At 51.5% G+C, this 25,233-nt stretch overlaps 2 protein-coding genes across 4 annotated transcripts in view; both read left to right on the top strand.

Moving 5' to 3' along the window:
- Window positions 1-17,175, top strand: part of PRKG1 (protein kinase cGMP-dependent 1) — a 384,521-nt gene extending 367,346 nt beyond the window's left edge. For all 3 annotated transcript variants that reach the window (XM_054637121.2, XM_077183425.1, XM_054637120.2), the window contains exons 12-18: window positions 3,114-3,203; window positions 5,315-5,456; window positions 7,434-7,597; window positions 8,880-9,002; window positions 9,098-9,160; window positions 9,816-9,882; window positions 13,310-17,175. In XM_054637121.2, the coding sequence (XP_054493096.1) occupies window positions 3,114-3,203; window positions 5,315-5,456; window positions 7,434-7,597; window positions 8,880-9,002; window positions 9,098-9,160; window positions 9,816-9,882; window positions 13,310-13,408 (748 nt within the window). In that variant the 3' untranslated portion in view covers window positions 13,409-17,175. The remainder of the gene's footprint in view (window positions 1-3,113; window positions 3,204-5,314; window positions 5,457-7,433; window positions 7,598-8,879; window positions 9,003-9,097; window positions 9,161-9,815; window positions 9,883-13,309) is intronic.
- A 1,819-nt stretch (window positions 17,176-18,994) lies between these two features.
- On the top strand, window positions 18,995-21,720 carry DKK1 (dickkopf Wnt signaling pathway inhibitor 1). Its single transcript, XM_054637753.2, has 4 exons — window positions 18,995-19,189; window positions 20,243-20,399; window positions 20,481-20,591; window positions 21,347-21,720. The coding sequence occupies exons 1-4, from the start codon at window positions 18,998-19,000 to the stop codon at window positions 21,595-21,597; spliced, it is 711 nt and encodes a 236-aa protein (XP_054493728.1). The 5' UTR covers window positions 18,995-18,997; the 3' UTR covers window positions 21,598-21,720.
- Window positions 21,721-25,233: the final 3,513 nt, after the last annotated feature.

The following is a 25,233-nucleotide window of genomic DNA, read 5'->3' as shown; positions in this document are numbered from 1 at the left end:
TTTGCCCCTGCTCAAGGTTACTTTTACTTTTCCTTCCCAATTTCTGAGTTTTCCTTCCCAATAAGGGAAGCTGGAAGGCAAGGCTTGATCCTTTGACATGACACAATGCCATGACAATGAGCAGCTGTGTCCAGAATTTCTCTTTAGGGAATATTTGACAACTCAAGTTCAGCATGCCTGGACTCCTCACTGGAAAACACATTAAAGCCATCTCCCTGCCCCAAACCTTAGCACATCTCCAGGGAATAAAAGGGGCTTTTTTGGTTGTTTCCACCGTAATAACAACATTCAATCTCAAGCTGCACCAAGGGAAATATAGGTTGGATATCAGGAAAAAGTTTTTTACAGAAAGGGTGATAAAGAACTGGAATGGCTGCCCGGGGAGGTGGTGGAGTCACCATCCCTGGGTGTGTTTAAAACCAGCCTGGATGTGGCACTGGGTGCCAGGGTTTAGCTGAGGGGTTGGGGCTGGGTTGGACTCAATGATCTTGGAGGTCTCTTCCAACCCAGTGATGCTGTGAATTCTATGGATTCTGTGAATTCCTTAGATTTTCAAGGATTGTGACTACAGAAAGGGGATTCTTCCAATGCTGTAGGTCAGGATGGAGCTGTGGGTGCTGAGGATCCCTGAAGCCACCTTGAAGGGCATCCAAGCCAAGGCTGCTTCATCCCACCCTCAGAGATCCCTGGGAAACTCCTCTGCCTTAGGAGATCAGCCCTGCTCCCAGAAATTGCTCAGGAGATGCAAACAAACCCAGGGTGAAACCAAAGCCCTGGGATGAATCCAGAGGGAAGCACGTGGCCAGGCTGGGGCACTCAGGGGGTGTTTCCTTCCCAGGCTCATCCCTGGGATTCCCCATGGCTTCTCCTGTGATTCATGGGTGATCACTGGAGCCCGACACTGCCCGGCTGCCGTTCCCTTCAGGATGTGCTCCTGGATCCTGAAACATTCCCTATAGCCCAGCCCAGAGCCAAATATTCCCATTTGGGAATTCCATTCCAGCCATTCCAGCCTCAGGATTTTTGGAAGGCTGAGCTGTTTTGGGATGAGAGGGGAAGTGCAGGGCCAGCCAAGCCATCATTCCCAGAAATACCCACTCCTAAATAGAACCTAAGCCTCCAAACATTTCTTAATGGAGCCAGTGATATTCATGGCTAATAAATGAAATTCCCACTCTTCATCCTTCAGCATGGAAGCAGAACAAGGAGGTTTTAACTGTGCATTTTCTCCTTCCATATCCTGCAGTGTTTCCCACCTTTTGCAGCAACAACCATCCCTGAATTATATTTAATATCCCATGGAAACCCTGCTCTGGGAAGGGATTTTACAAGTCACAAAGTCCAACCTTTTGCTATTGCTAGAAAATATTTGATTTATCAAACTCTTGTCCATCCACGGGGATTTGAAGTTTTCCTATAGTATCTATCCTAAAATTATTCAACTTATTTATTGTTTATTCAATAACTTGTTTATTCAATTTCTTGGACCAGCTGGGATAATTTTTTGGGGAGTGCAAAGGGCAGAAATTTGAATATTTCCATAGATTAATTCAGTTTTGAGCTGATAGATGAAAGGTGGGTTTAAAATAATCTCAGAGCAAGGACACAACCTCTGGGATGTTAGAATGGGAAAGACAAAATTACTGATGAATTGGGTCGTTTTCTTAATTCATTGTGTTTGTTAAAAACTCTTTGAAGAATAATTTGGTTTGGTTATTAAAATGAATTAAACCAGGCAAAAGGAGCAGGAGAGGCCAAGTGGCACTAAATAAAATGGACTTTTATATAAACTGAAACTCAAACAGAACAAAATGCTCTGGCTTGGATCAGGTGCCAAACAAGTGCAAATATTTCAAGGAATAAAGAAATAAATAAAGGAGTTACTCAAATATTCTGTCATTTAAACTTAGGAAATAATGTCATTTCATGTGTCTAAACTTTATGCTTCCATGATAGCTGATAAATAATATTTGATTTTTTTTAATCTGTGCATTTTAGGCCAGATTTAATGCCCATAAAATTTTCAGCAGGGCTGCCTTAATTAGGGAAAGTACTTCAGTACTTGGTAATTTAAATTACCAAGCAATTAAAAACATGAAATTACAATTTGGATTCTTTAAGTTTTCTGTAAACTTTAATAGTGATTAAATGTGTATTAAGATAAATTATATTTTGTCCAAGTGGCAAGAAATAAATGGGGGGATTTTTATTAAAACCATCAATTATAGCATTATTTAATGGTCAGTTATAACTGACCATTGGTGTTATATAAATAGAAATGGATGTCATCCAAAGGAACCAAATCCTGCAGTGTTTTCCTGCTGATCCATTACACAGCTCTGGCGAAATAATAACTGAGATTAGCAGGGAAGTGCTGGAATCTGCAAAACCCACCTGGTTTCATTTCCATCATGTGGTGGCAGCTGTTGAATTTGTAACTCCTGGAATTTTTAATTCCTGGAATTTTTAATGCCTGGAATTTTTAACTCCTGGAATTTTTAACACCTGGAATTTTTAACTCATGAATTTTTAACTCTTGGAAACCAGGAGTGCAGGAATTGCACCAGGAGTCGCCCTCAGCATTCCTTTCTGCTGCAGAAATTGTTAAAACTATTATCCAAAAGTTACAAATTAATTACAAAAAATTAATTACTTAATTAATGACCAAAAAATTTACAAAAAAATTAAAATTACTGTCCAAACTACCTGCAAAGAAACCTTTCCTGTATCCACACCCTGCTGGAAGCCTGGGTGGATAAAGCCACACATGGAATAGGAAGTACAAAAGCAGCTGAATATTAAAACCAATTAAAAAAAAATCTCTGTTTTTTTTTTCACCATATTTATTTAATATTATTAAACACATCTATAAATCCAATTAATGTAATATCATTAGAAAATCCTGTTGAGCACAGAGCATGGGTTTTGGAGCACAGTCGAGAACTCGAGGATGGGTTCACAAAGCCCAGCCCATCCCCTGAGGCAGTTTTTCCTCCACATTCCTTCCTGGGAGGAAGAGGAAGAGCACTTCAAGCTCTCTAAACTGTGTCAAACCAGCGAGTTTAGTGCTTAGATAATGGATTTATTTGTGATTTTCTGGTTGCCACCCTCAGGCTCTACAGGACGTTCAAGGACAGCAAGTACCTGTACATGCTGATGGAGGCCTGCCTGGGGGGAGAGCTCTGGACAATTCTCAGGGACAGGTGAGCTGGGGCTTGTCCTGCACTGTGAGATGTTTTACATGTCACAATTCCAGCTGGAAAGCTTGGGAGGGACCTTAAAGCCCACCCAGTGCCACCCCTGCCATGGCAGGGACACCTTCCACTGTCCCAGGCTGCTCCAGCCTGGCCTTGGGCACTGCCAGGGATGCAGGGGCAGCCCCAGCTGCTCTGGGAATTCCATTCCAACCCCTCCCCATCCTGCCAGGGAACAATTCCCAATTCCCAAGATCCCATCCAGCCCTGCCCTCTGTCATTTTGAAGCCATTCCCTGTGTCCTGTCCCTCCATCCCTTGTCCCCAGTCCCTCTCCAGCTCTCCTGGAGCCCCTTCAGGCCCTGGCAGGGGCTCTGAGCACTCTCTAGAGCCTTCTCCTCTCCAGGTGAGCACCCTCAGCTCTCCCAGCCTGGCTCCAGCCCTGGAGCAGCTCCATGACCTCCCCTGGATTCACCCCAGCAGCTCCAGGTCCTTTTGATGTCACAGTTTTTAAATCACAATTTCCCATCTCATTTTTAAATCACATTTTCCCACCCCTGTGTTTGCAGCCCTCCCTCTGTGAGTCTGAATCTCAACTCTCAGCTCTGCCACACGGACACTGCTAAATAATATCCATAAATATTTCCTGGGATTTATGGCCCAGCCAGGACTGAGAGCAATGAGCAGGGGGAAATTGAGAGCTGTGCAGGGTCTGCTGGCCCAGAAATCCCATATTACACCAGGGCTGCTGATTCAAGTGGGAATCAGAATCCACACTCTGCCAGGAGCACTGGTCTATCAGGATGCAGCAGTGACATGGAAAAAAAAATGAGTTAGGAAAGCATGCATGTCCAAAACCCCACAGTGCCTGCCTTGCAAGGGGTCACCTTGGAGTGTTTGGGGCTCCTGGGGACATGTGGGATGTGCCCACAGAGCAGGAAAAAAAGCAGGGAATTGTAATTCTGGAATAGCCTCATCTCTGGAACAGAATTCCATTAAATTTGGAAAGACTGGTCAGGAAGACTAAATTGTCTTTTAATTCCCCAGAACTATTTTTCCTCTAGTTCTTCCTTTTGCCAACAGCATTTTTCTCACTGAAAGGGGAACTGGAGCAAAGTTAGAAGGTGCTGGGTGGGATTTTTCCTGATTTTTTTTTGTCAGAGCCTGATAATTCCATCTTTAATTCTCTGGGATTTAAACTGAGGTTCTGCTGCCATCTAGCTTAGACACCCTCTGGTCTCAGCCAGCCCCCAACAGGCAGGGGGATGAGGTTTTCTTTGGAAAACTTCAGAAACAAGGATCCAAAGGTGCAGTTTGGGATTTGCATTAACTCTTCAAATCCCCACAGCCTTGAATTTTCTGCCTTTTGTCTCAGTTAGGAACATTAATACAGAACTTATCTGCACTCCTCAAAGGAGTTTTAGCACTCAAACCCCAAAGTTGTAATTAGAAAAAAATATCTTTTTGCTTACAGTACAAGGATTTTAAAGTTTTATTTCTAAATTATAGAATAAAACCTTAAAATAGCTTCAGATATTGGAGGCAAAGAGGCTTCTTCAAAAATGGAGATTTAACTAGATTATAGAAATATAGATATATAAAATTGAATATATATATAGAGAGAGATATAAAAGTGAGAAATATTTTATATATAGGGATATAAAGTGAATATATATAGAGAGATATAAAAGCGAGATATATTTTATATAGAGAGATTTTATATATAGAGATATATATATATAGAGATATATTTTATATAAAGAGATAGCAAAGAGGCTTCTTGAAAAATGGAAATTTAACTAGATTATAGAAATACAGAGATATAAAATTGAATATATATATATAGAGAGAGAGATAAAAATGAGATATATTTTATAGAGAGAGATATAAAAGTGAATATATATATATATATAGAGAGAGAGATATAAAAGTGAGATATATTTTATATATAGAGATATAAAAGTGAGTTTAGCACCAGGAACTTTCCCAGTGTTAGAAAGTGATTTTACTGCAGAAATCAAAGTTTTAACAGCAGAATGAATTCCATGGGGAAGGAAACCACTTCCCAAGGATTCATCTAATGCCTTTATCCCCTTTTCCCTCCCTTTCTCCTTCCCACAGGGGTTCATTCGAGGATTCCACCACCAGGTTCTACACGGCGTGCGTGGTGGAAGCCTTTGCCTACTTGCATTCCAAAGGGATCATTTATAGGGACCTCAAGCCAGAGAACCTCATCCTGGATCACCGAGGTTATGCCAAGCTGGTGAGTGCCTAAAAAAATCCCCCCAGCTTTGACCAGAAAGGGTGAGGAGCAAAGTCCTCCCACAGGGTCCATCAGGGGATGCTGAGAGGAGATCAGGGCAAGGTGGTGTCATCACCACTGGGATGTTTTCCTGACTTCCAGCAGGGCTCAGGGCATGGCTGAGCTGAGAAATGCTGACTGTGAGGTCACAGCCTCATGCTGGCCCAAGGGAAATATAGGTTGGATATCAGGACAAAGTTTTTTACAGAAAGGGTGATAAAGTTCTGGAATGTTCTGCCCAGGGAGGTGGTGGAGTCACCATCCCTGGATGTGTTTAAAACCAGCCTGGATGTGGCACTGGGTGCCAGGGTTTAGCTGAGGGGTTGGGGCTGGGATGGACTCAATGATCTTGGAGGTCTCTTCCAACCCAGTGGTTCTGTGAATTCTCTGAATTCTGTGGTTCTGGCTTGGAATTCAGGTCCATGCTCCTGCAATGCAGAGAAAGCATCAGGAGAAAGCCACCTGGCTGTCCTGGGCAAAAAACAACCCCAGAACTCAGGAAAGGCACCCTGCTTTTTAGGGGTACCCCAAATGGCCTGGTGAGGGCATGGAGAGGGGCAGGAGAGATGGAATAGTTCCCTTGGTGGGAGGTGCTGCAGGATGTGGGCCCTTGGAAGCCACCAGTGAAGGACAGGAGCCCTAAAAGGAGCTGGTCCAGGAGGGGCTGATGGCCCCAGGGGCTCATGAGGGGCCAAGGGCTCTGTGTCTTGGTCTGGGGCTCTTTGGGGAAGTAGCTCAGGCCATCATCACAGCCTGGTGGCAGCCTCCACATGTCACCTCCTGAATGACACTGGAATTTACCCTCTGGGGCATTTCCCTGAGCCTGGGGCTCCTCTGAGGTAGAGGAGGATGAGGTGCAGGACTGTCCTTCTCCCACCCCAGGAGCATCTGGGATGGGTCTGTGCTGGTCCCTGAGCAGCCCCCAGCTCCTCAGGTGTGTCCCTGAGTGCCCCAGAGCCCTGTGACCCTGTGGGTTCCTGACCAGCCCCAGAGGACTCCACTTCCCAGCATAATCTGATTTTCCATGCTCGACACTGCTCTAGGGCCACAGGGGGGCTGGTGAGCCCAGCACATCCCAACAGCCAAACAGGGAGGACACTTGTGCTGCTTCACTCCTGATGTTGGGAGAGGAAACCAAACTGGGCAGGAGGTGCCTAAATCACAGGATCCTGGAATGGTTTGGGTGGGAAGGGACCTTAAAACCCATCTCATTTCAAAAAAAAAAAGAAAAAAAAGGTCATGTCATGGACAGTTTCCACCCTGCTGCCCACTTGGAATTAATTCTGAAGGATTCATCCTTCAAAATTCAGCCTACAGTGTGTCTTGTAGACTTCACTTTTACTCCATTATTTTTCTTTCCATCTTCTCCTAAAATCCCAGAATCCCAAGATGGTTTAGGTTGGAACGGACTTTAAAGCTCCAAAATTCCACCCCTACCATGGGCAGGGACACCTTCCACTGTCCCAGGCTGCTCCAGCCTGGCCTTGGGCACTGCCAGGGATCCAGGGGCAGCCCCAGCTGCTCTGGGCACCCTGTGCCAGGGCCTGCCCACCCTGCCAGGGAACAATTCCTCATTCCCAATATCCCATCCAGCCCTGCCCTCTCACAGCTTAAAACCATTCCTTGCCCATGTTAATTTAAATTTAAAAGAAAAAAAAGCAAAATAAATCAATCTGCCCTGTGAGTGACATCAATCCCAACCCCCAAGAAACCCTTGGTGCTGGTGTTTGCTTCCCTCATGGGAATTTTCCCAAGGATAAATCAGCAAAAAGGTCACTGTGGTTCCCTGGTCCTGGAACGACCCTTGGTGCTTTAATTGGGAGAAAATTCCCATGAGGAATCCTCCTTTCTGCCTTGCTTCACTTCAAGAGGAGAAGAGCCCAGGGCTGACATTCCCTCTGATGCCCTGCCCTGACTCTCTCCTGCCCCTTCCCCCAGGTCGATTTTGGCTTTGCAAAGAAAATAGGATTTGGAAAGAAAACATGGACTTTTTGTGGCACCCCGGAGTACGTAGCCCCCGAGATCATCCTGAACAAAGGTCATGACATTTCAGCAGACTACTGGTCCCTGGGAATCCTGATGTATGAGCTCCTGACTGGCAGGTATGGGCATTGAAATTCATCCCAAGATTTCTGCTCTTCTCACCCTGATGAGGCCAGGGCAGGGGCAGGGCTGGGCCAGGGAACTCCACGGTGGCTTTTGCACTCAAATCGTCTTTTTTTGGCTCTAAGTGGGCTGGACATGATGGGAAAAGAGGAAGGGTTTGGCTCTGAATGGTCTGGAAATGGTGGGAAAAGGGGAAGGGTTTGGCCCGGAATGATGGGAAAAGGGGAAGGGTTTGGCCCTGAAGGGTCTGGAAATGGTGGGGAAAGGAGAAGGATTTGGCCCTGAATGATGGGAAAAGGGGAAGAGTTTGCACTCAGCTCTGGAGGTTTGATCCTGAAGGGTCTGGAAATGGTGGGAAAAGGGGAAGGATTTGGCCCTGAAGAGTTTGGAAATGATGGGAAAAGAGGAAGGGTTTGGTCCTGAATGGTCTGGAAATGGTGGGAAAAGAGGAAGGGTTTGGCTCTGAATGATGGGAAAAAGGGGAAGGGTTTGGCCTTGAAGGGTCTGGAAATGGTGGGAAAAGGGGAAGGGTTTGCACTCAGCTCTGGAGGTTTGATCCTGAAGGGTCTGGAAATTGTGAGAAAAGGGGAAGGATTTGGCCCTGAAGGGTTTGGAAATTATGGGAAAAGAGGATGAGTTTGGTCCCGAATGGTCTGGAAATGGTGGGAAAAGAAGAAGGGTTTGGCCTCGAATGGTCTGAAAATGATAGGAAAAGGGGAAGGTTTGGCCCTGAAGGGTCAGGAAATGGTGGGAAAAGGGGAAGGGTTTGCACTGAGCTGGGGAGATTCCTCACTGCTGGAAAGGAGCAGGCAGATTGGGCACCATCCATCCCTTCCCATATTTAATTTGGGATATCACTGCTGCTCTTGGCTTCCTGGAGCTCCCTCACCTCACCCCTAGGAGATCCATCCCCTCCACCTGCCCATCCTTCACACACAGCCCCCCATCCATGGAAAGCCAATTAACCCCCACTGGAATCAGGAATCACACAAAGATAAGCCAGGGAATGCTGCTCAGAGCCTCCTGCTTCGGGCTGCTGGGATGCAGCTGCCATGGGAAGAAGAGGTTTAGCATGGAAAACTTCTTTTTGGTGCTTGCCTGAATTCCAGAGCTCCTTGAGAAATGGTTAGGATCGTGGGAAGCAAAGCATTCCTGGCTGACATCTACCTTTTTTCATCTGGGTTTATTTTATTAGACTTCAATGCTGTTTTAAAGGCAAATTTTTATGAAAGACAAGTTTTTAATCTTTTTTTTTTTTGTTCCCTGTGCCCTCTGAAGTCCCCCTTTCTCAGGCCCAGACCCCATGAAGACCTATAACATCATATTAAGGGGAATAGACATGATTGAATTTCCAAAGAAGATTGCCAAAAATGCTGCTAACTTAATTAAAAAACTATGCAGGTAAGTGGATGTAAGAATAAAATAAAAAGCCTTGACGTTGTTTGCAAAGAAATGAGCTGGGCAGAGGGATTAAGGATTTGTTCTTCCTTTTACAGGGACAATCCATCAGAAAGATTAGGGAACTTGAAAAATGGAGTGAAAGATATCCAAAAGCACAAGTAAGTGTCTTCTCCAGCAGCCAACTCCAGAAAGAGGCATTTCAAACACCTCAATTTTCCCCTAAAAGCCATTTCCTCTCCATCATGTAAATTCATCTTCCCTTTTGGTCCTGTGGTAGGGGTTACATGAAGTCTTAGGAGTTTTTTGGGATAAGAACAGGTGAGAGAACCATTCCAGGAAGAATTTCTCTCATCCATCTGTGCTGGATCATCTCTTCTCCCATCCCCAGAGCAGCAGGAATGGATTGGATGGATATTTTTGTGGGAAGGCTCAGGGTTCATCCACCCACCTTGAGCAAACCTGAGGAAAACCATGAGTGGGGCATCCTTGAGCATGAAGTTGGGAGTTAACCCAATTCCACAGGGAAAAAAGGTCTCCTGTGGGATGGATCCACCCTCTGGAAGGGAAGGAGCAGCTTCCAGGACACCTGCAGCAAGGAATGGTTCCCATCTGAGCGTTGGCAATTTCCACTTGGGTGGTGTCACCACGGGGTCGCTGCACACTCTTCCTTCTTGGTCCCCAAAAAAGATGACAGGAAAAATTGCAAAGGGATTTGAAGGCAAAGTCTGTGGGGCATGAAACCTGTTGTTGAAGCAATTTTCTGTTCTTTTTGTGCTACACCTGTCTAACTGTTGGATTCTTCCCTCCCTTCAGATGGTTTGAAGGCTTTAACTGGGAAGGGTTACGGAAAGGGACACTGACACCTCCCATAATCCCAAGTGTAAGTTTTCCTACCGTTGTTTTCTCCTCCATGGGCAATTCCTGTGATGCTGTGAGCTTTGGGCAGTGGTACACTGGGTTAAGTGGGAAAATTGTGCTTTATTTCTTCTGGAGATGCTTGGAAAATAACTTTAGGCACATTCCCAGCTAAGCTTGCTCTCCAGGCAGGCTCTTCCCTGGGAAGGCAGTGTGAGGAGGGCACAGCCATGGAGAAATCCCCTTTGCAGCAGGGGATTGAGGCAGGATCACCCTCTCCAGCACATTTTCCCCTCTCTCACCTACTCCACTTGTTTCTGCATCTCCTTTTCCCCTTCCCATGGAGAGCTGCCCCTTCCACCCCTTCTTTTAGCTGCGTCCTCTCCCTTTCTCCTTTATTCTCATTTCCTTTGCAAAGGCAAGTGGGATTTGGATGCCATCTTCCTTTTCTTTCACATTACCCTTCCCTTCTGTGCTGTCTTTTGTGCCCCTCTGTGCCCTGCATCCATGTCCTACATGAAAAGCTGTTGATGTTTAACCGGGAGCGGGCGCGGAGGGACAGCTCCGCTCGTTTTCCTTTGCAGCAAAGCCCTTCCTTTGATGTCTTTGTGAGCTCCCTGCCCTCAAAGCCCCGCTGCAAAGGGAAACCAAACAGGATTAGCTGACAGAAATTACCTCAGCCCCTTCTGTCCTGCAGCCTCCCCTCCTTGTTCCAGCTTAATCCCTCGGGATCACCGGGAGAATGCCATTAATGGGGGTTTAATTGCACCCCATTGCTCCATCCTGCAGCTCCTGCAGCAGGGGCAGGCCCAGCTCAGGGGCTGAGTCTGCCATCCCAAAGTTTGCTTAGGGAAAGAGCAGGAGGGTTTCCCATCCCCCCTTTTTGTCCTGTGGATGCAGGAGCTGCTGGAGTCAATGGGGAAAGCAGGACTTGGCAAATCCCTCCAATAACAACTCAGAAATGTTTTAGAGATCAAAGCTGGGTTTGGTTGGGGTTTTTTTCTTTTAAGCTCAAGCTATGAGCCTGGTTTGGGTTGGAAGGGGCCTTTGAGATCATCCAGTTCCATCACCTTCCATGGCATCTTCCACTTCCACTAGCCCAGGTTGCTCCAAGCCCTGTCCAGCCTGGCCTTGGCCCATTTTTAATGCCTATTCATTCATCAGCAAGATCACATTTCAAGTCAGGCAATAAAGTCAAGTTTCCCTAATCTTTTCCCTTCCCCTTCTTGGTTTGCTTAGGGAAAGAGCAGGAGGGTTTCCCATCCCCCCTTTTTTGCCCTGTGGGATGCAGGAGCTGCTGGAGTCAGTGGGGAAAGCAGGACTTGGCAAATCTCTCCAATAACAACTCAGAAATGTTTTAGAGATCAAAGCTGGGTTTGGTTGGGGTTTTTTTTTTTTCTCTCAAGCTCAAGCTGTGATCCTGGGAGGGACCTTTGTGATCATCCAGTTCCATCACCTTCCATGGCATCTTCCACTGTCTTCCACTACCCCAGGCTGCTCCAAGCCCTGTCCAGCCTGGCCTTGGCCTATTTTTAATGCCTGTTCATTCATCAGAAGGATCACATTTCATGTCAGGCAATAAAGTCACGTTTGCTCCTTCACATCCAGCTGCAATTCCTGCTTTAGGGAAGCAGGATGTCCATGTAGCCTGAAAAAAACCCAGGATGTCTTCCTAACTGGTTTTGGTGGGTTTTTACTTTAGTAGGAGCATTTCCAATCCTGCTCTTACCCCACATAGCAAGGCTGACAAGGCTGAATAGGGGGAGCATCCTTCCCTCTTCCAGGACAGCTCCAGGCTGGCCCTAATCCTGGTTCAACCCAGCTCATCCTTTCCCTGAGCTCTTGGGAGTAGCAGCTCCTCCAGACCTACTCCTGAGATCCTCTCCAAAGCCATGAACTGTGAGTTTTGTCAACCCCAGAGCTGTCAATCCTACTCCAGCTCATTTTCCACAAGTTTTTTTGGCAAAGTCTCAGCTGCCACTCTGAAAAGGGACCCAAAATACAGCTCTGGTGGCAGACATCCACTTTCCCTTCAATCCACCTCTCCTTGTTAGCTGGGAAAGAGCCAGCAGGACCAAACATACAGATCAGTTCCTTTTTCTTTGAAAAATAAAAGGCTTTTTCCAGCTCTTTAACTCTCATTTCTTACGTGGCTCTGCCAGTGAGGCAATCAAAGCTCTTGTTCCATGGGATTTTTGGAAAGATCCCAATTTACAACCTGCTGCTAGGACACTGCTGAGCCTTGATACCACAGCTGGAATCTGTGATTTTACCTCTCCTTAAAAGCTCAGGACTCTGCCAAAGATGAGCTGAGCAAGCAAAGGGTGAAGGAGCCCCAACAGAGTCAACAGATCCAGATAGCCTGAAAGAAATTAAGATTTTGTAGGGTGGGGGTTTTGTTCCAAAATGAGTCAGGTATTCCACAATCCTGATTTGCCCCAAAAAGTGTTCAGCAGCAGGAAAATGCTGATGCAGTTGGGCAGCACATTGAATGTGGAGCTGGAGTTGGAACTCCTGTCTTTTCCCAAGGCTTGCAGCAGCATCCAACATCAAATGGGAATCTCAGGAGGGTTAACAAGGCCCAGTGGGTTGGGGCAACCCCTGAGATCAATCCAGGTTGGATACTGGGAAAAAAATACTCCTGTGGGCGAAAATATTCCTGTGAGGGTGGGCAGGCCCTGGCACAGGGTGCCCAGAGCAGCTGGGGCTGCCCCTGGATCCCTGGCAGTGCCCAAGGTTGGACTTTGGGGCTTGGAGAAACCTGGGACAGTGGAAGGTGTGGGAGGGTGGGACTGGATGGGACTTTAAGGTCCCTTCCTACCCAAACCATTCCAGAATTCTGGGATTTAATGCTTGTCAGTTGTCCCCTGGCTCAGGCTCTTCCCAAATGAAATGACTGAAAACAGCAGCAAGTGTTTTCCTGCTCTGGCTAAAGCTTAAAGTATTAAATTTCAAGTAAGACTCTCATTGTTTTGGGCTGGAGAGTTGCTGGTTTCCTCTTAAATTGTTTAATTTTTTTTATTGTCTTGACTTTATCAAGTCCTCACTGTAAGAAAGTTTCCCTCGCTGTCACAAAGCAGGAAAACCATAAATTCTGTAGCCAGGATAGATCTCAAATGTCATTATTTCCAAAAAAAAGAAATGGGCTGCGCCTTCATCCTGGGAAGATGGGTTTCTCTGGAAGGATCCTGAGGCTGAGCAATGTCAGGAAGCTTCAAGGCAGCAGGGCTCAGCATCCTGGATCCATGGATGGGAAATCCTGGGCTCTTTCCCCAAGCCTGTTGTGATAACCTTGTGGCAACGGGTAGGAAAACTCAGGAGAGCTGGGGGAAAGCCCTCAGCAAAAAGCTGTGCATGCAGCACTTCCCTGCCTTGCTGGGGATTCTGTGGGATGGAGAGGGAATGCCAGCCCTGGGATGAACATCCCCTTCTCCCTGCTCTTCCCCCCGCAGGTCGCGTCTCCCACGGACACAAGCAACTTTGACAGCTTCCCAGAGGACAGTGACGAGCCACCCCCTGACGACAACTCAGGATGGGACATAGATTTTTAATGTTCTTTCTCTTACCTGCTTCTGCCTTGCTGAGGACAGCTTTTCCTGGGACGTGGCTGCCAGCGGAACGGGAAGACCGGAATCGGGGAGGATTCGTGCTCGGGGTCACCACGATGCCTTGATTGATGCTGCTCCAGTAACTCCAGTGGCATTAGGACTTCTTGCTTAGTGACAATAGTGCTCTCCATGTTTTCTGTTGGAACGTGACCTGGCTTGGGCACGGTGGTCCTGGCACAGAGCCCTGCTCTGGCACAGAACTCCTCTTCTGTGGCCACAGAGATCCTGGCCCGCTCTTGATTAGCAGAGTGACAGATCCGTAGAGTAAGAGGCACTTAAATTCCAGCTGCTTTTTCCCTAGGATCAGTAGTAACTTATGAAGTGCTGCAGCTACTCCAGTGCAGGATTTGGGCTATTCCCACCCTCTGAGCTCCACAGGGCAGCGCTGGAGCCCAGGAGGAGCACGGGCAAAGCGCTCCCGTCAAAGCAGTGGGGAATGTGTCCTTTTCCTTCCCTAGCAGTATTCCTGACGAGACTGAATGTTCCCTTCCCTCTTTGTTTTGGAAACATTTTAGCTCAGCCTGGTCAAACAAAAGCACAACTGCTGCAGATGCTGTCGAGGCAGAGGTTGGGTCGCTTCCCTCACGTGGCAGCACCACCTTTGGGCTTCAGTTCTCCTTTCCCTTGGTACCAACACATGCATGGAAAGAGAAAATCGTGGAATGAATCCACTGTACATCCACTGATCTGTTCTACATCCATTGATCCACTGTACATCCACTGATCCATTTCACATCCGTTGATCCATTTCACAGTGCTCCAATCACGGTCCTGAACAAAGCAACAGCAGCCCACCAGTCTGATTAGGTATAAAATTAAGGATAACTTGGATCTTTTTGGGCTCAAAGGGAAAAACATGAGACCTGTGATATCCTCTTGAGGTGCTACATCCATCCCTCACCTGGGAAGAAACCTGTCCCTGACCCATCCTGTCAGGAATATGTAGCAGAGGCTCTGTTCTCCCTTTTGGTGATTCCATGTCTCCATGTCTGCATCTCTTCCATGTTTAAAGAATCTCATTCAAATAGAAATCCTGGCTCTGATGGAACACTGCCAGTAATCCTGATGCCCCTCCAGGCTAAGGAGCTCCACAGGAAAGTCAGTGGAATTCAATGGAAGATCCCTGTGAGGTCTCCAGTGTGCCAGGTCCACGTGACTGTGTTTAACAGGGAGGGCCAAATCCATATGGAAAAAAGAACTAGGGAAAACAATATTATCAGGACATGCTTTTCCCTCACTTCTACTGCTTTTCCTTTGCTGGAATTCCCTCCTCTGGTTTATAGGATGCAGCACAGGGATCCTGTCCTGGGTGCCCATTTGTTGCATACACACAGGACTGAAAGTTTATTCCATTATCCAACAGGAAACATCAGCTTTTGGTCTCTCTGAGAGACCTGACCCCAAAAAATCACAGAATCATGGAATGATGGAATGGTTTGGGTTGGAAGGGACCTTAAAGGTCCTCTCCTTCCAGTCCCTGCCATGGGTGGGCAGGTGCTGCCTCCTTTCAATCTCAGCTGCCAAGAGCTGGCCGTGGAAAGATCAAGTCTTGCTGACAAGGACTTTTTCCACATATTACATGGAAAAGGTCTGTTTGAGCAGTAAAAAATTCCTTCCCTGATGCTGAGTCCCAACTCTTTTGCATGTTTTTCATTAAAGGATGTAATCAAAATGGTATTTTGACAGCGTGGGCCGTGTCTGCTGTTTAGCATGAGCTGGGTCGTGTGACACCTTTGAAACCAGTCTGTGGCTCTGGAATTCCCTCTGTTTCCCAAAGGGTGAGGCCACACCTCTGGCACAGTCACTTCTGCCGTTCTTTAACCATTAAAACTTTGTTTGCCTTCAAAATCACAGGGAAAAGGCAGCACCTGCTGGCTTTTCCACCTTTCTCCAAGGGATGGACAGCACTGAGAGCCAAGGCTGAGCATGAGGGCTAAAACATTCACCAGGCATCTTAAACAGGCCTAACAGCCAAATGCTTCCCTCCTCACATCCCCCTGGACTTTCACTCCATGGGGACAGCTTCCTGTAGGAGTTTGTCCCAGGATGGTGACACCTGATGAAATTGGCAGGCAAGGAGGACAAAGCACCACAAGGATTTGGGGATCAACCTGAAAACGTGACAGGAAGGAGGGTCTGAAATGGGCTGAGCAGTTGGGTTTCTTTTTCCTGTCCCTTTTTTTCCTTGTGCCAGGCATGGGAATTGACACCTGCAGTGTGCACTGTGCTGAATCTGAGTTTATTTTGATATCAAACACCTCACTCGACTTCCATGGCCTCTCCTGAGCATTAACACTTGGCATATGTATATGATAAGCCTTCAGTTATAATAATATATTTAAGTTGCTTTATATATATCTCTATATATCCACAACAAGGGATTGCCTCTGTGTTTCCACCTCCTGTCCTTATTTGTTTGTCTCCTTTCCTGATCTATGGGACGACAGCGTTTTTAGGGAAGGGGGAATCGGCTCCCATGTTTCCAGAGGGGGCTTTGAGTGGTTTTGTGGCTTCTCCTGGAGCTGCACTGCCCACAGCAAACTCTTCTTCAACAACAGGACCACGAGCAGATATTTCTGTAAATAGGTATTTTCGTGTCGATGTTTTGTGGGTCACACAGGACTTTCTGTTCTTTTCCAGTTCCATGGCATTATTCCTTCATTTTCTTATTTGTAATGTAATGTTTTTAGGTCGAGGTAGACTTGAATTAATGTCATATTTGTCAGTATGATTAAACTTTCTGTCAGCTGTCCTGTTCACCCACCCGTCCCATAGTTCTAGAACGTCACTGGCTATCTGGCATTGTTGCAAGTGCCTTAAATCCATGGCATCTTATTGAGAAAAAAAAAAAAAAGAGACAAATTTGGTGTTATGCTGCATGACAAAGACAAACACACCTCAAACTGTCGTCCTTTCTTAGCTTGCTGCGTTTTACAGTTCTTTCTGCTACCGATTTCTAAGCCTTTATTATCTGATCTCGATGAATTCCAGAAATGATGACGTCGTTCTCTGATTTCTGTTCAATGTACCAGAGCTGTGTATCTGTTAATGAGATACAGAGTCATTTCTGTGAAATGTATAAATGTGATGTGCGGGTCAAATTAATCTCTGACATCCTAGCAGTCTGTAGACAGGTATTCCTGTTTTGCTAAGCTCTGCAGATCCCACCCATCCGTGCTGTCCCACACAGCCCTCCCTGGGGAATCTCCCACCTGGGAAAAATCCACCCTGGCAGCGTTTTCCTGACCTAAAACTCCAGTGCAAAGCCGAGGCTCCTTTGCACCACTCAACCAAACAGGATCTGTGCTTGGATGAGCCCTGGAAACTCCTCCTGCCTCCCCAGCCCTGACACCGAGACTTGGGCGCTTTTAGGGCTTTCTCAGAAAAAGGGGAAATTCCCATTTGGAGTTGCCTCTCCCCCCGAGTCCCGATTTACGCTTGTTTTACCCCAGCCCTTTGTTTTATACTCTGATTTTCTCTCCTTCCATGGCAGAGGTTTTGTTTGTCGGGCCGATGTCGGTCACGCCCCGGCCATCGGCCGCTTGCACTCTTTGGATGTTGACTGAGGAACTTTTGGGTTTGTTTATTTTTTTCTTTTTTTCCATAAACTTCCATGGCTTTTGTTTCGCTCTGTACTCCCCCTGCAGCTGTAATTGCCGAGTGCCTGTTGTATACTTTATAGAGTTGAAATAAAAATAATTACTTTTCAACGACTGTCAGTGGGTTCCTTCCAAAGCAGGAGCTGAGTTTGGGAGAGATCTTCAGGAAGGTGGTGAAATATGGGGTTACAAAAGTTCTGTTCCCACTGTTCCCACACAGAGAAGCTGCCCCTGGATCCCTGGAAGTGCCCAAGGCCAGGTTGGACAGGGCTTGGAGCAGCCTGGGACAGTGGAAGGTGTCCCTGCCCATGGCAGGGGTGGCACTGGATGGGCTTTGATGTCCTTTCCAACTCAAAATCATTCTATGATTTGCTGATGACACAGAGGTGAGCAAAAGCTGGGAGAAAGGAGCAATAAAACATCCTCTCAGGAGGGGAATAAATGTGGCAAGAGCCCAAGGAGGAGCTGGCAATCGTCACCAATCGTTTTGCTGGATGCAGCAATCGCAGGTCCACGTTAATAATGCAATAAATACCCCAGGGTGACGTGGCCCTCACCTGAAACCGCCAGGGGAACACCGAGATTTCGGGGCGAGGCGCGGCTCTCGTTATTCCAGGCTAAAAATAGGGAGGGCAGGAGGGGTGGCCGGGCTGTGCCGGGGATGTCGCCCGGCCGTGACTCAGCCGCTGCTGACGGCACCTGCCCGCCGTGCTCCCGAAACCTTCCCAGGCAATTATTAGCCCGGCTTGAGCCATTCGGGGCTGGAACGGCTGATAATGGATACCGGGACAGCGATACCGAGAGAGCGTTCATTGCGGGAATTGCCGCCTCCGGGATACCCCACCGCGGGGATTTTGGGGGCGCTGCTCCGGCTCTTCGTATTCTTATTTAAACCAAGCAGAGAAAATAAATAACCGGGAGCGCGGGCCAGCCGCCGGGAAAAGCCGGGTTCATTAAGGGGGGTTAATTAACGAGAGTTAATTGGCGGAGCGGGGAGGGGGGAGTGGGGGCGCGATGGCGCGGCGGGGCCGCCAGGGGGCGCCCTGCGGCCGCTCTGCCCCGGTGGGGGGGAATGGAGGGAATGGGGAGGGAAAAATGGGAATGGAGGGGGGGGAAATTGGGAAAGGAGAGGGGGGGCGACGCCTTTGATCTCCCCGCATCAAAGGGCCCCGAGCTCCCCCCCCACCGACGCTGCCTCCTGCCCCGGCTGGGGTCAGGGGAGTAGGGGGAGGACAGCGAGAGTCCCGCCGTGTGTCCCCGTCCCCCCCGCCACCTCCGTGTCCCCGCACAGCGCCCGGCGCGGGGGGATGCGGAGCAGCCCCTCTCCTCTCCTTTCCAGCCCTTCTCCTTTCCTGCCCCTCTCCTTTCCTGCAAGGCTGCGCTGGCGCCAGGAAGGACGCGGGGGAGGCGGCGGGGGGTTGCGGGGGGGAGACTTAGAGGAGACCAAAGGACCGACTCTGCCATCGGGGGAGGGCGGGGGGCTCTGCGCACCCACAGCGGCTCCCACCCACCACGGATGGGGGCTTGCACAAGGGGGAGTGTCCCCCCCGTCCGTCCCTCTCGCCGGTCCCCTCCGTCGGGCGCGCCCGGCCGGAGACAGCGGCGGCGTCGGGGAGTGCGGAGCATCTGGCCGGGACCCGGGGGAGGAGGGATGCTGGATGGGGGGGTCTGCCCTCGCCCTTGCGAAACCCCCTCCCGACCAATGTGGGAGCCCTCGGGGCGGGGTGGGGGCGGCTTTGGGGGCTCACGGGCACAGCCCCCACCCGGGAAGGCTTTGAAATCGCAGCCGGCGGGCCCCCCGCCCCGAGGGGGCGGGCAGGAGGCAGCCCCGGGGGTATAAAGGCGGCGGAGGAGCGCAGGAGCCGCTGCTGGCGGCTCGCTGCTGCTGCTCGGGGACTGCGCGGGCACCGAGGGCACGGCAGTGGGCACCAGGATGCGGGGGCTGGTGGCGCTGCTGGCGGCGCTGAGCTGCGCGGCCCCGGCGGGGCGGGCGGCGGCTCCCGGGGGTGCCCTGAGCTCCAACGCCATCAAGGGACCCCCCCCGGGAGGGGCGGCCGAGACCAGCGCCGCCCCCGCACCCCCGTTCGACGGCAGCAATAAGGCCCCGCCGGCCGCCACCCGACAGGTAGGAGAGAGCATGGATGGAGCGGCGGGACAGCGGGGATGGAGGGGGACACAGACTGGGAATAGAGGGACGCACTCCGGGGGATGGAAGGGGACACACAGCGGGGATGGAGCGGCGGGACAGCGGGGATGGATGGGGACAGACACCGGGAGTAGAGGGGGACACACTCCGGGGATGGAGATGGGGACGCACAGCGGGAATAGAGGGACAGACACCGGGGGATGGAGGGGGACACACAGCGGGGATGGAGCGGCGGGACAGCGGGGATAGAGGGGGACACACAGCGGGGATGGAGGGGGACAGACACCGGGAGTAGAGGGACACACACCAGGGGATGGATGGGAACACACACCGGGATGGAGCGGCGGGACAGCAGGAGTGGAAGGGGACACACACCGGGAAGAGGGGGATACACACCGGGAGGGGAGATGGGGACACACACCGGGGATGGAGACACACACACACCGGGAGTGGTGATGGGGACACGCACCGGGGGATGGAGGAGGACACACAGCGGGGGATGGAAGGGGACACACAGCCGGGATGGATGGGACCCGTCGGGGATGGAGTTGAGGGACACATTTGGGATGAAGGGTGGGACGTCGTGGATGAGGACACCCACACTAGGAGATGGAGCTGGGGACACAAGCAATGGAGGGGACACCGGGAGTGGAAGGGATAGAAAAGGGGGGGGGACACAGCATGGATGGATGGATGGATGGATGGATGGATGGATGGATGGATGGATGGATGGATGGAGGGGCTGCCCAGGGCATGGGGGGACACTCCGGGGATGGAGAGGGGGACACCGGGGACGGAGGAGAGGCACGCACCGGGTGATGGGGACACAGACACACCGGAGGGAGTGGGGACACCTCGGGGATGGAGGGGACACCGGCGACAGGGTTGGAGGCGGTGAGCGACACACGGGGGATGGATGGAGCGGTCGCGCCGGGCATTGGAGCGGGAACACCCCGGGGATGGAGAGGGGGCGCGCTCGGCGATGGCAGCACCGGCCCCGCTGATCCCCCCGCCTTCTCTGTGTCCCCCCAGCCTTTCCCGTGCGCCGAGGACGAGGAGTGCGGCCCCGAGGAGTTCTGCGGGAGCGCGGCCCGGGGCGGGGGGGCCCCGCTGTGCCTGGGCTGCCGGCGGCGCCGCAAGCGCTGCCTGCGCGATGCCATGTGCTGCCCGGGCATGAGCTGCAGCAACGGTGAGGGCTCTGCACACCTGGGGAGGCGCTGGGGCTGGGGAGGGTGTCCCGGCCGTGGCTGACAGCCCCATGTCCCCGCAGGGCTCTGCACGCCCCTGGAGCCGCCGCACGGAGCGGCCGAGATGGACGAGACGGGCACCGAGGCGCTGCCCCGGCGGACGCCCGCTCCCGCCTGGCTCCCCACGGCCAAAGGTGAGGCGGCCCCGCTGCTGGCGCCCCTCCTGAGGCTGCCATCCTTCCCTGCTGTCCCCTGGGCACCGCTCCGGACTGGCCCCTGCCCCAAGACCTGTCCGGGATGCCCATCCTGCACCTTCATCCCCCGTGGGATCGCTCCGGGATTTCTCCCTTTCCCTCCCGTCCCCTGTGGGATCGCTCCGGGATGCCCCCAGCGCCACTAACTCCAGAAGCCAAACCCGGGATGCCCTTCCCTTCCCTCCTGCCCCCTTTGGGATCACTCCTGGATGCCTCCCTTCCCTCCTGCTCCCTTTGGGATCACTCCTGGATGCCTCCCTTCCCTCCTGCTCCCTTTGAGATCACTCCTGGATGCCTCCCTTCCCTCCTGCCCCCTTTGGGATCACTCCTGGATGCTCCCATCCCCACTAACTCCAGAAGCCAAGCCCGGGATGCCCATCCTTCCCTCCTGCCCCCTTTGGGATCACTCTGGGATGCCCCCATCCCCACTAACTCCAGAAGCCAAACCCGGATGCCCATCCTTTCTCTACTGTCCCCTTTGGGATCACTCCAGGATTTCTCCTTTCCCTCCTGCCCCCTTTGGGATCACTCTGGGATGCCCCCATCCCCACTAACTCCAGAAGCCCAACCCTGGATGCCCACCCTGCCCTTGGGGGGGCTCGGGATGCCCCCCCTGCCCCACGAGCGATGCACCCCCCCCCCCCCCGGTGTCCCCCCTCGGCCCGGCTGATCGCCCCCTCTGTGTCCCCCCGCAGGAGAGGAGGGCGACTTCTGCCTGCGCTCGTCGGACTGCGCGGCCGGGCTGTGCTGCGCCCGCCACTTCTGGTCCAAGATCTGCAAGCCGGTGCTCCGGGAGGGCCAGGTGTGCACCCGGCACCGGCGGAAAGGCTCGCACGGCCTCGAGATCTTCCAGCGCTGCCAGTGCGCCGAGGGGCTGGCGTGCCGCCTGCAGCGGGAGCACGGGCCCGCCGACGCCTCCCGCCTGCACACCTGCCAGCGCCACTGACCGACACGCGGACAGACAGACGGACACCTGCCGGCGCCACTGACCGACACGCGGACAGACAGACGGACAGACGGACACCTGCCGGCGCCACTGACCGGCACGCGGACAGACAGACGGACAGACGGACACCTGCCGGCGCCACTGACCGACACGCGGACAGACGGACGGACACCTGCCGGCGCCACTGACCGACACGCGGACAGACGGACGGACACCTGCCGGCGCCACTGACCGACACGCGGACACGCGGACAGACAGACGGACAGGGCGATGGCGGCACCGAGCGACAACACACACGGACGGACAGACAGACGGACACGCGCCGGCGGCGCTGAGCCACACACGGACAGACAGACAGACAGACGGACACCTGCCGGCGCCACTGACCGGCACGCGGACAGACAGACGGACACGCGCCGGCGGCGCTGAGCGACAACACGCGGACAGACAGACGGACAGGTGCCGGCGGCGCTGAGCGACACACGGACACGCGGACAGGACAGACGGACTCGTCCCCGCCCCGCCTGCACACCTGCCAGCGCCACTGACCGACACACGGACAGACAGACGGACAGGTGCCGGCGGCACTGAGCGACACCACACGGACAGACGGACACACGGACAGACGGACGGGTGCCAGCGGCACTGAGCGACACCACACGGACAGACGGACAGACGGACGGGTGCCGGCGGCACTGAGCGACACACGGACCACAAGGACAGGACAGACGGCCGCGTCCCCGTCCCGCCCGCGCGCGTGCCGCTCAGGCGGCCCTGAGCGACACACGGACACGCGGACAGACAGACGGACGCGACAGGCTCCGGCCCCGCCGGAGCGAAGGTTGTTTCTCAAGGGAACTTCTCCTCAGCGACTCCTTGCAGTACGTTACTGTGTTGTGAATACTCGAGCTGGCACTTAGCTGTACATAGCGCCGGGGCTTCTGGTGGCTGCCCGGCTTCTGATGGCTTCTGACCCAGTGGTTATTTTGTGTTTTCTCTCTCCGCGCTCCGGCCGCGGCTGTGGCTTTGTACACACTGGGTTTTTCTGTAAATTCGCCCTGAGCTGCCTCCAGGTCCTGCCCGGGGAGGAGAGATGGGCCGGGGGGGTTCATCCCCCAGCATCCCGCGGCAATGGGATGGGTTGGCACCGTTCATCCAGGGGCTTTTTGGGAATTCCCTGGTCGCCGCTGATGCCCTCTGGAGGAGAGGGAGCGCGGTCGGGGCTCTGGGAAGGGCTCCTGGCAGCAGAATCCCTGTCCCTGGTTTTGGGAGGGAGGAGGGAGCGAGGGATCACTCCTGGACCAAGCACGGGTGCTGCCGATCTCGACCTTGCTCCATGCACAATAAAGATTTATTTTTCCCTTCATTTTGTGGTTGTTTCTGCGGCTCTCCAGCCTTTTGGGATGGCCTGGAGGGAGGGAAAGCTGCGAGCACACGTTTTTCACCTCTTTAGCTGCCCCCTTGTTTCAGGTGGGGAGCCTGGGGCTGCAGCTGCATCCCTGCAAGCTGGCGAAGGGGTTTGGGGTGCAAAACCTTCCCTGTGCACCCCAAAAGCGCTTTGCACCCAATCCCAAACCCAGCACAGCCCTGGGGGGCTCCAAGGGTAAGGTATATGGGAGCATCCCTCAAATGCTGCCCACTCGTGGGTGTTTGGTGCCTTTGGGGTTGGTGTTGCCTCTTTAGGGCAATAAATTCCCTGGAGAACGTGGGGTTGTGGAATACCAGCCCCACTGGCAGCTCTGGCAGTGCTGGGTGGTGCTGAGGCACGGGAAATGTAAAGGAGGGAGAAGAGCCCCAGGGAAAGATCATTCCCAGCTTCCTCCCAGCTCTGGAACTGGCTGAGAACAGCCCAGACTGCCCCAGACTGGAGGGTAAAACACTGATGGTCCTTAAACCACCCAAACCCACCCTTGAAGTCCCTTTGGAGCAGCTTTTAATGGAGTCACAGCATGAGCAGCCCCTGAAAGAGTTCCTGACTCACAGGCTGGAGTTTAGTGCCTGAATCATCATTCCAGGTGGTGAAAATTAAAAAATAAAAAAGAAAATAAATAAATAAATAAATAAAAGTGGCTTAAAGCACTTTGTAAAATCACGCTTAAACAAGATTGCACAAAATACATAATAATATGATTATTTTATTATCATAATAATGTTGTGCCCACTAAGAGTCAGTCACTCTGGGACTTGGCTAAGAAAAGCACCAAGAACTGTTCAGATGGGTTCAAATCTGCCATGAACAGTGGCACCTTTTATCCCTATTAAACCACTGTCATTAGGGTCAGGGCTTTTTCTCCAGAGAGTGAGAGGGACCAGCACAGCTTTGACACCTCTGCAGGCAGGGGAAAATGCCCTTGTGGGGCATTAAACACCATTTCTTGTCCTCTTGGGTACCTCTTTGTCCTCCACCCTCTTTTGTTTTGTTCAGGTTTTGTCTCCACACCTGTCCTTGCTTCTTGTGCCTTGACATTCTTCACTTTCCCAGCGTGGTGAAGATAAAAGGAGCATTTTTAGCAGCCATTCTGAGGCAAGAGGAGCTCGGGTCAGCCCTGGTTGCATCTGTGTCCTGTAGTCTGTGCCCAGCAGGATGGATGCTACCACAGACATCTCCAGAATCATTAATTCCATGGAGAGATTCCACAAAAAAAATGGTTTTGCTGGGTTTTATTCCATCCTCTCCCCCTTCACCATGTGTGCAGTCAGGATCTCTTCCCATTCCTGCCCCTTTTGGACTTTCTTGAGGTAAATCCAAGAAATTGGATTTAGTAACATCCCTTAGGAAAAAAATCACGAGAACATGACCCTGTGCCTGTTAAGATTAAACAAAAGCTGTTCTTGAAGGGAGGGATTTCAGCCTTCCCTTAGCCCTGACTACGCTTCTGTCCCCAAAACCTGAGCCCACTCAAGGTCTGCATCATCCTGGGAAGCCAAAACACTCTGAGGAATGGGGATAAACAGCCCCTGAGCCCTGGAAATGTGGTCACAGGGAGGCAGAAGCAAAGGCTGCAGTGTCCCCCTTGCCCAGGGGAAAGGTGGGTGGCTGGCAGTGGCATTCCCTGGGGAATGGGCAGGTGACATCACCAGGGTCCCCCCTGCATCCTTCCCCACAGTGACAGATCCTCCTTATCAGAAACGCCTCAGCGAATTCCTGGCCAGCCCCAACCCAACCCAACAACAACAACAACAACAATAATTAAAAAAAAAAAAAAAAAAAAAAAAGGCCTGTGGGAAGTAGAAAATATAAAACTTGGGAAAAAATGGAATGTGTGGAGCCTCTGAGTCTGGCCTGGCTGGTGTGTCCTGTCTGGGTCTCCTGCTCTGATCCAGAGGGAAGGCAGGGAGAAACCCCAGCCTTCAGCTGCTGACACACAAAGCAGTGACCCCAGCTGGGAAAGGCATCTCAGGATGCACTTCCCCACCAGTCCAATTGAATTTTTCCCCACCAAAAAGATGGGAAACCCCCCTTTTTTCCTAAGCAAGAGGACAGTCAATAAGAGCAGCAGGTTTTGGTGGATGGAGAGCTTTGGCACCTCTGGTGTACTCCCTGCTCCTGCTTTGAGGGCTGGAAGAGCTTCAACAAAGCTCTGTGAGGTTCAGTATTAATATTTATAATCATAGAAATCTGTAAAGCAGCTTCAT

Source organism: Agelaius phoeniceus, chromosome 9 (genome assembly GCF_051311805.1).
Source record: "Agelaius phoeniceus isolate bAgePho1 chromosome 9, bAgePho1.hap1, whole genome shotgun sequence".
Lineage (NCBI taxonomy): Eukaryota > Metazoa > Chordata > Aves > Passeriformes > Icteridae > Agelaius > Agelaius phoeniceus.
This window is presented reverse-complemented; position numbering and strand designations above follow the sequence as displayed.

What these genes read in the sequence shown, in the direction of transcription:
- DKK1 (XM_054637753.2), top strand. Translation starts at nt 18,998, where the DNA reads ATGCGGGGGCTGGTGGCGCTGCTGGCGGCGCTGAGCTGCGCGGCCCCG. An exon ending in CGCCGGCCGCCACCCGACAG is followed by an intron (nt 19,190 to 20,242) that starts GTAGGAGAGAGC and finishes GTGTCCCCCCAG; the next exon opens with CCTTTCCCGTGCGCCGAGGA. An exon ending in CTGGCTCCCCACGGCCAAAG is followed by an intron (nt 20,592 to 21,346) that starts GTGAGGCGGCCC and finishes GTCCCCCCGCAG; the next exon opens with GAGAGGAGGGCGACTTCTGC.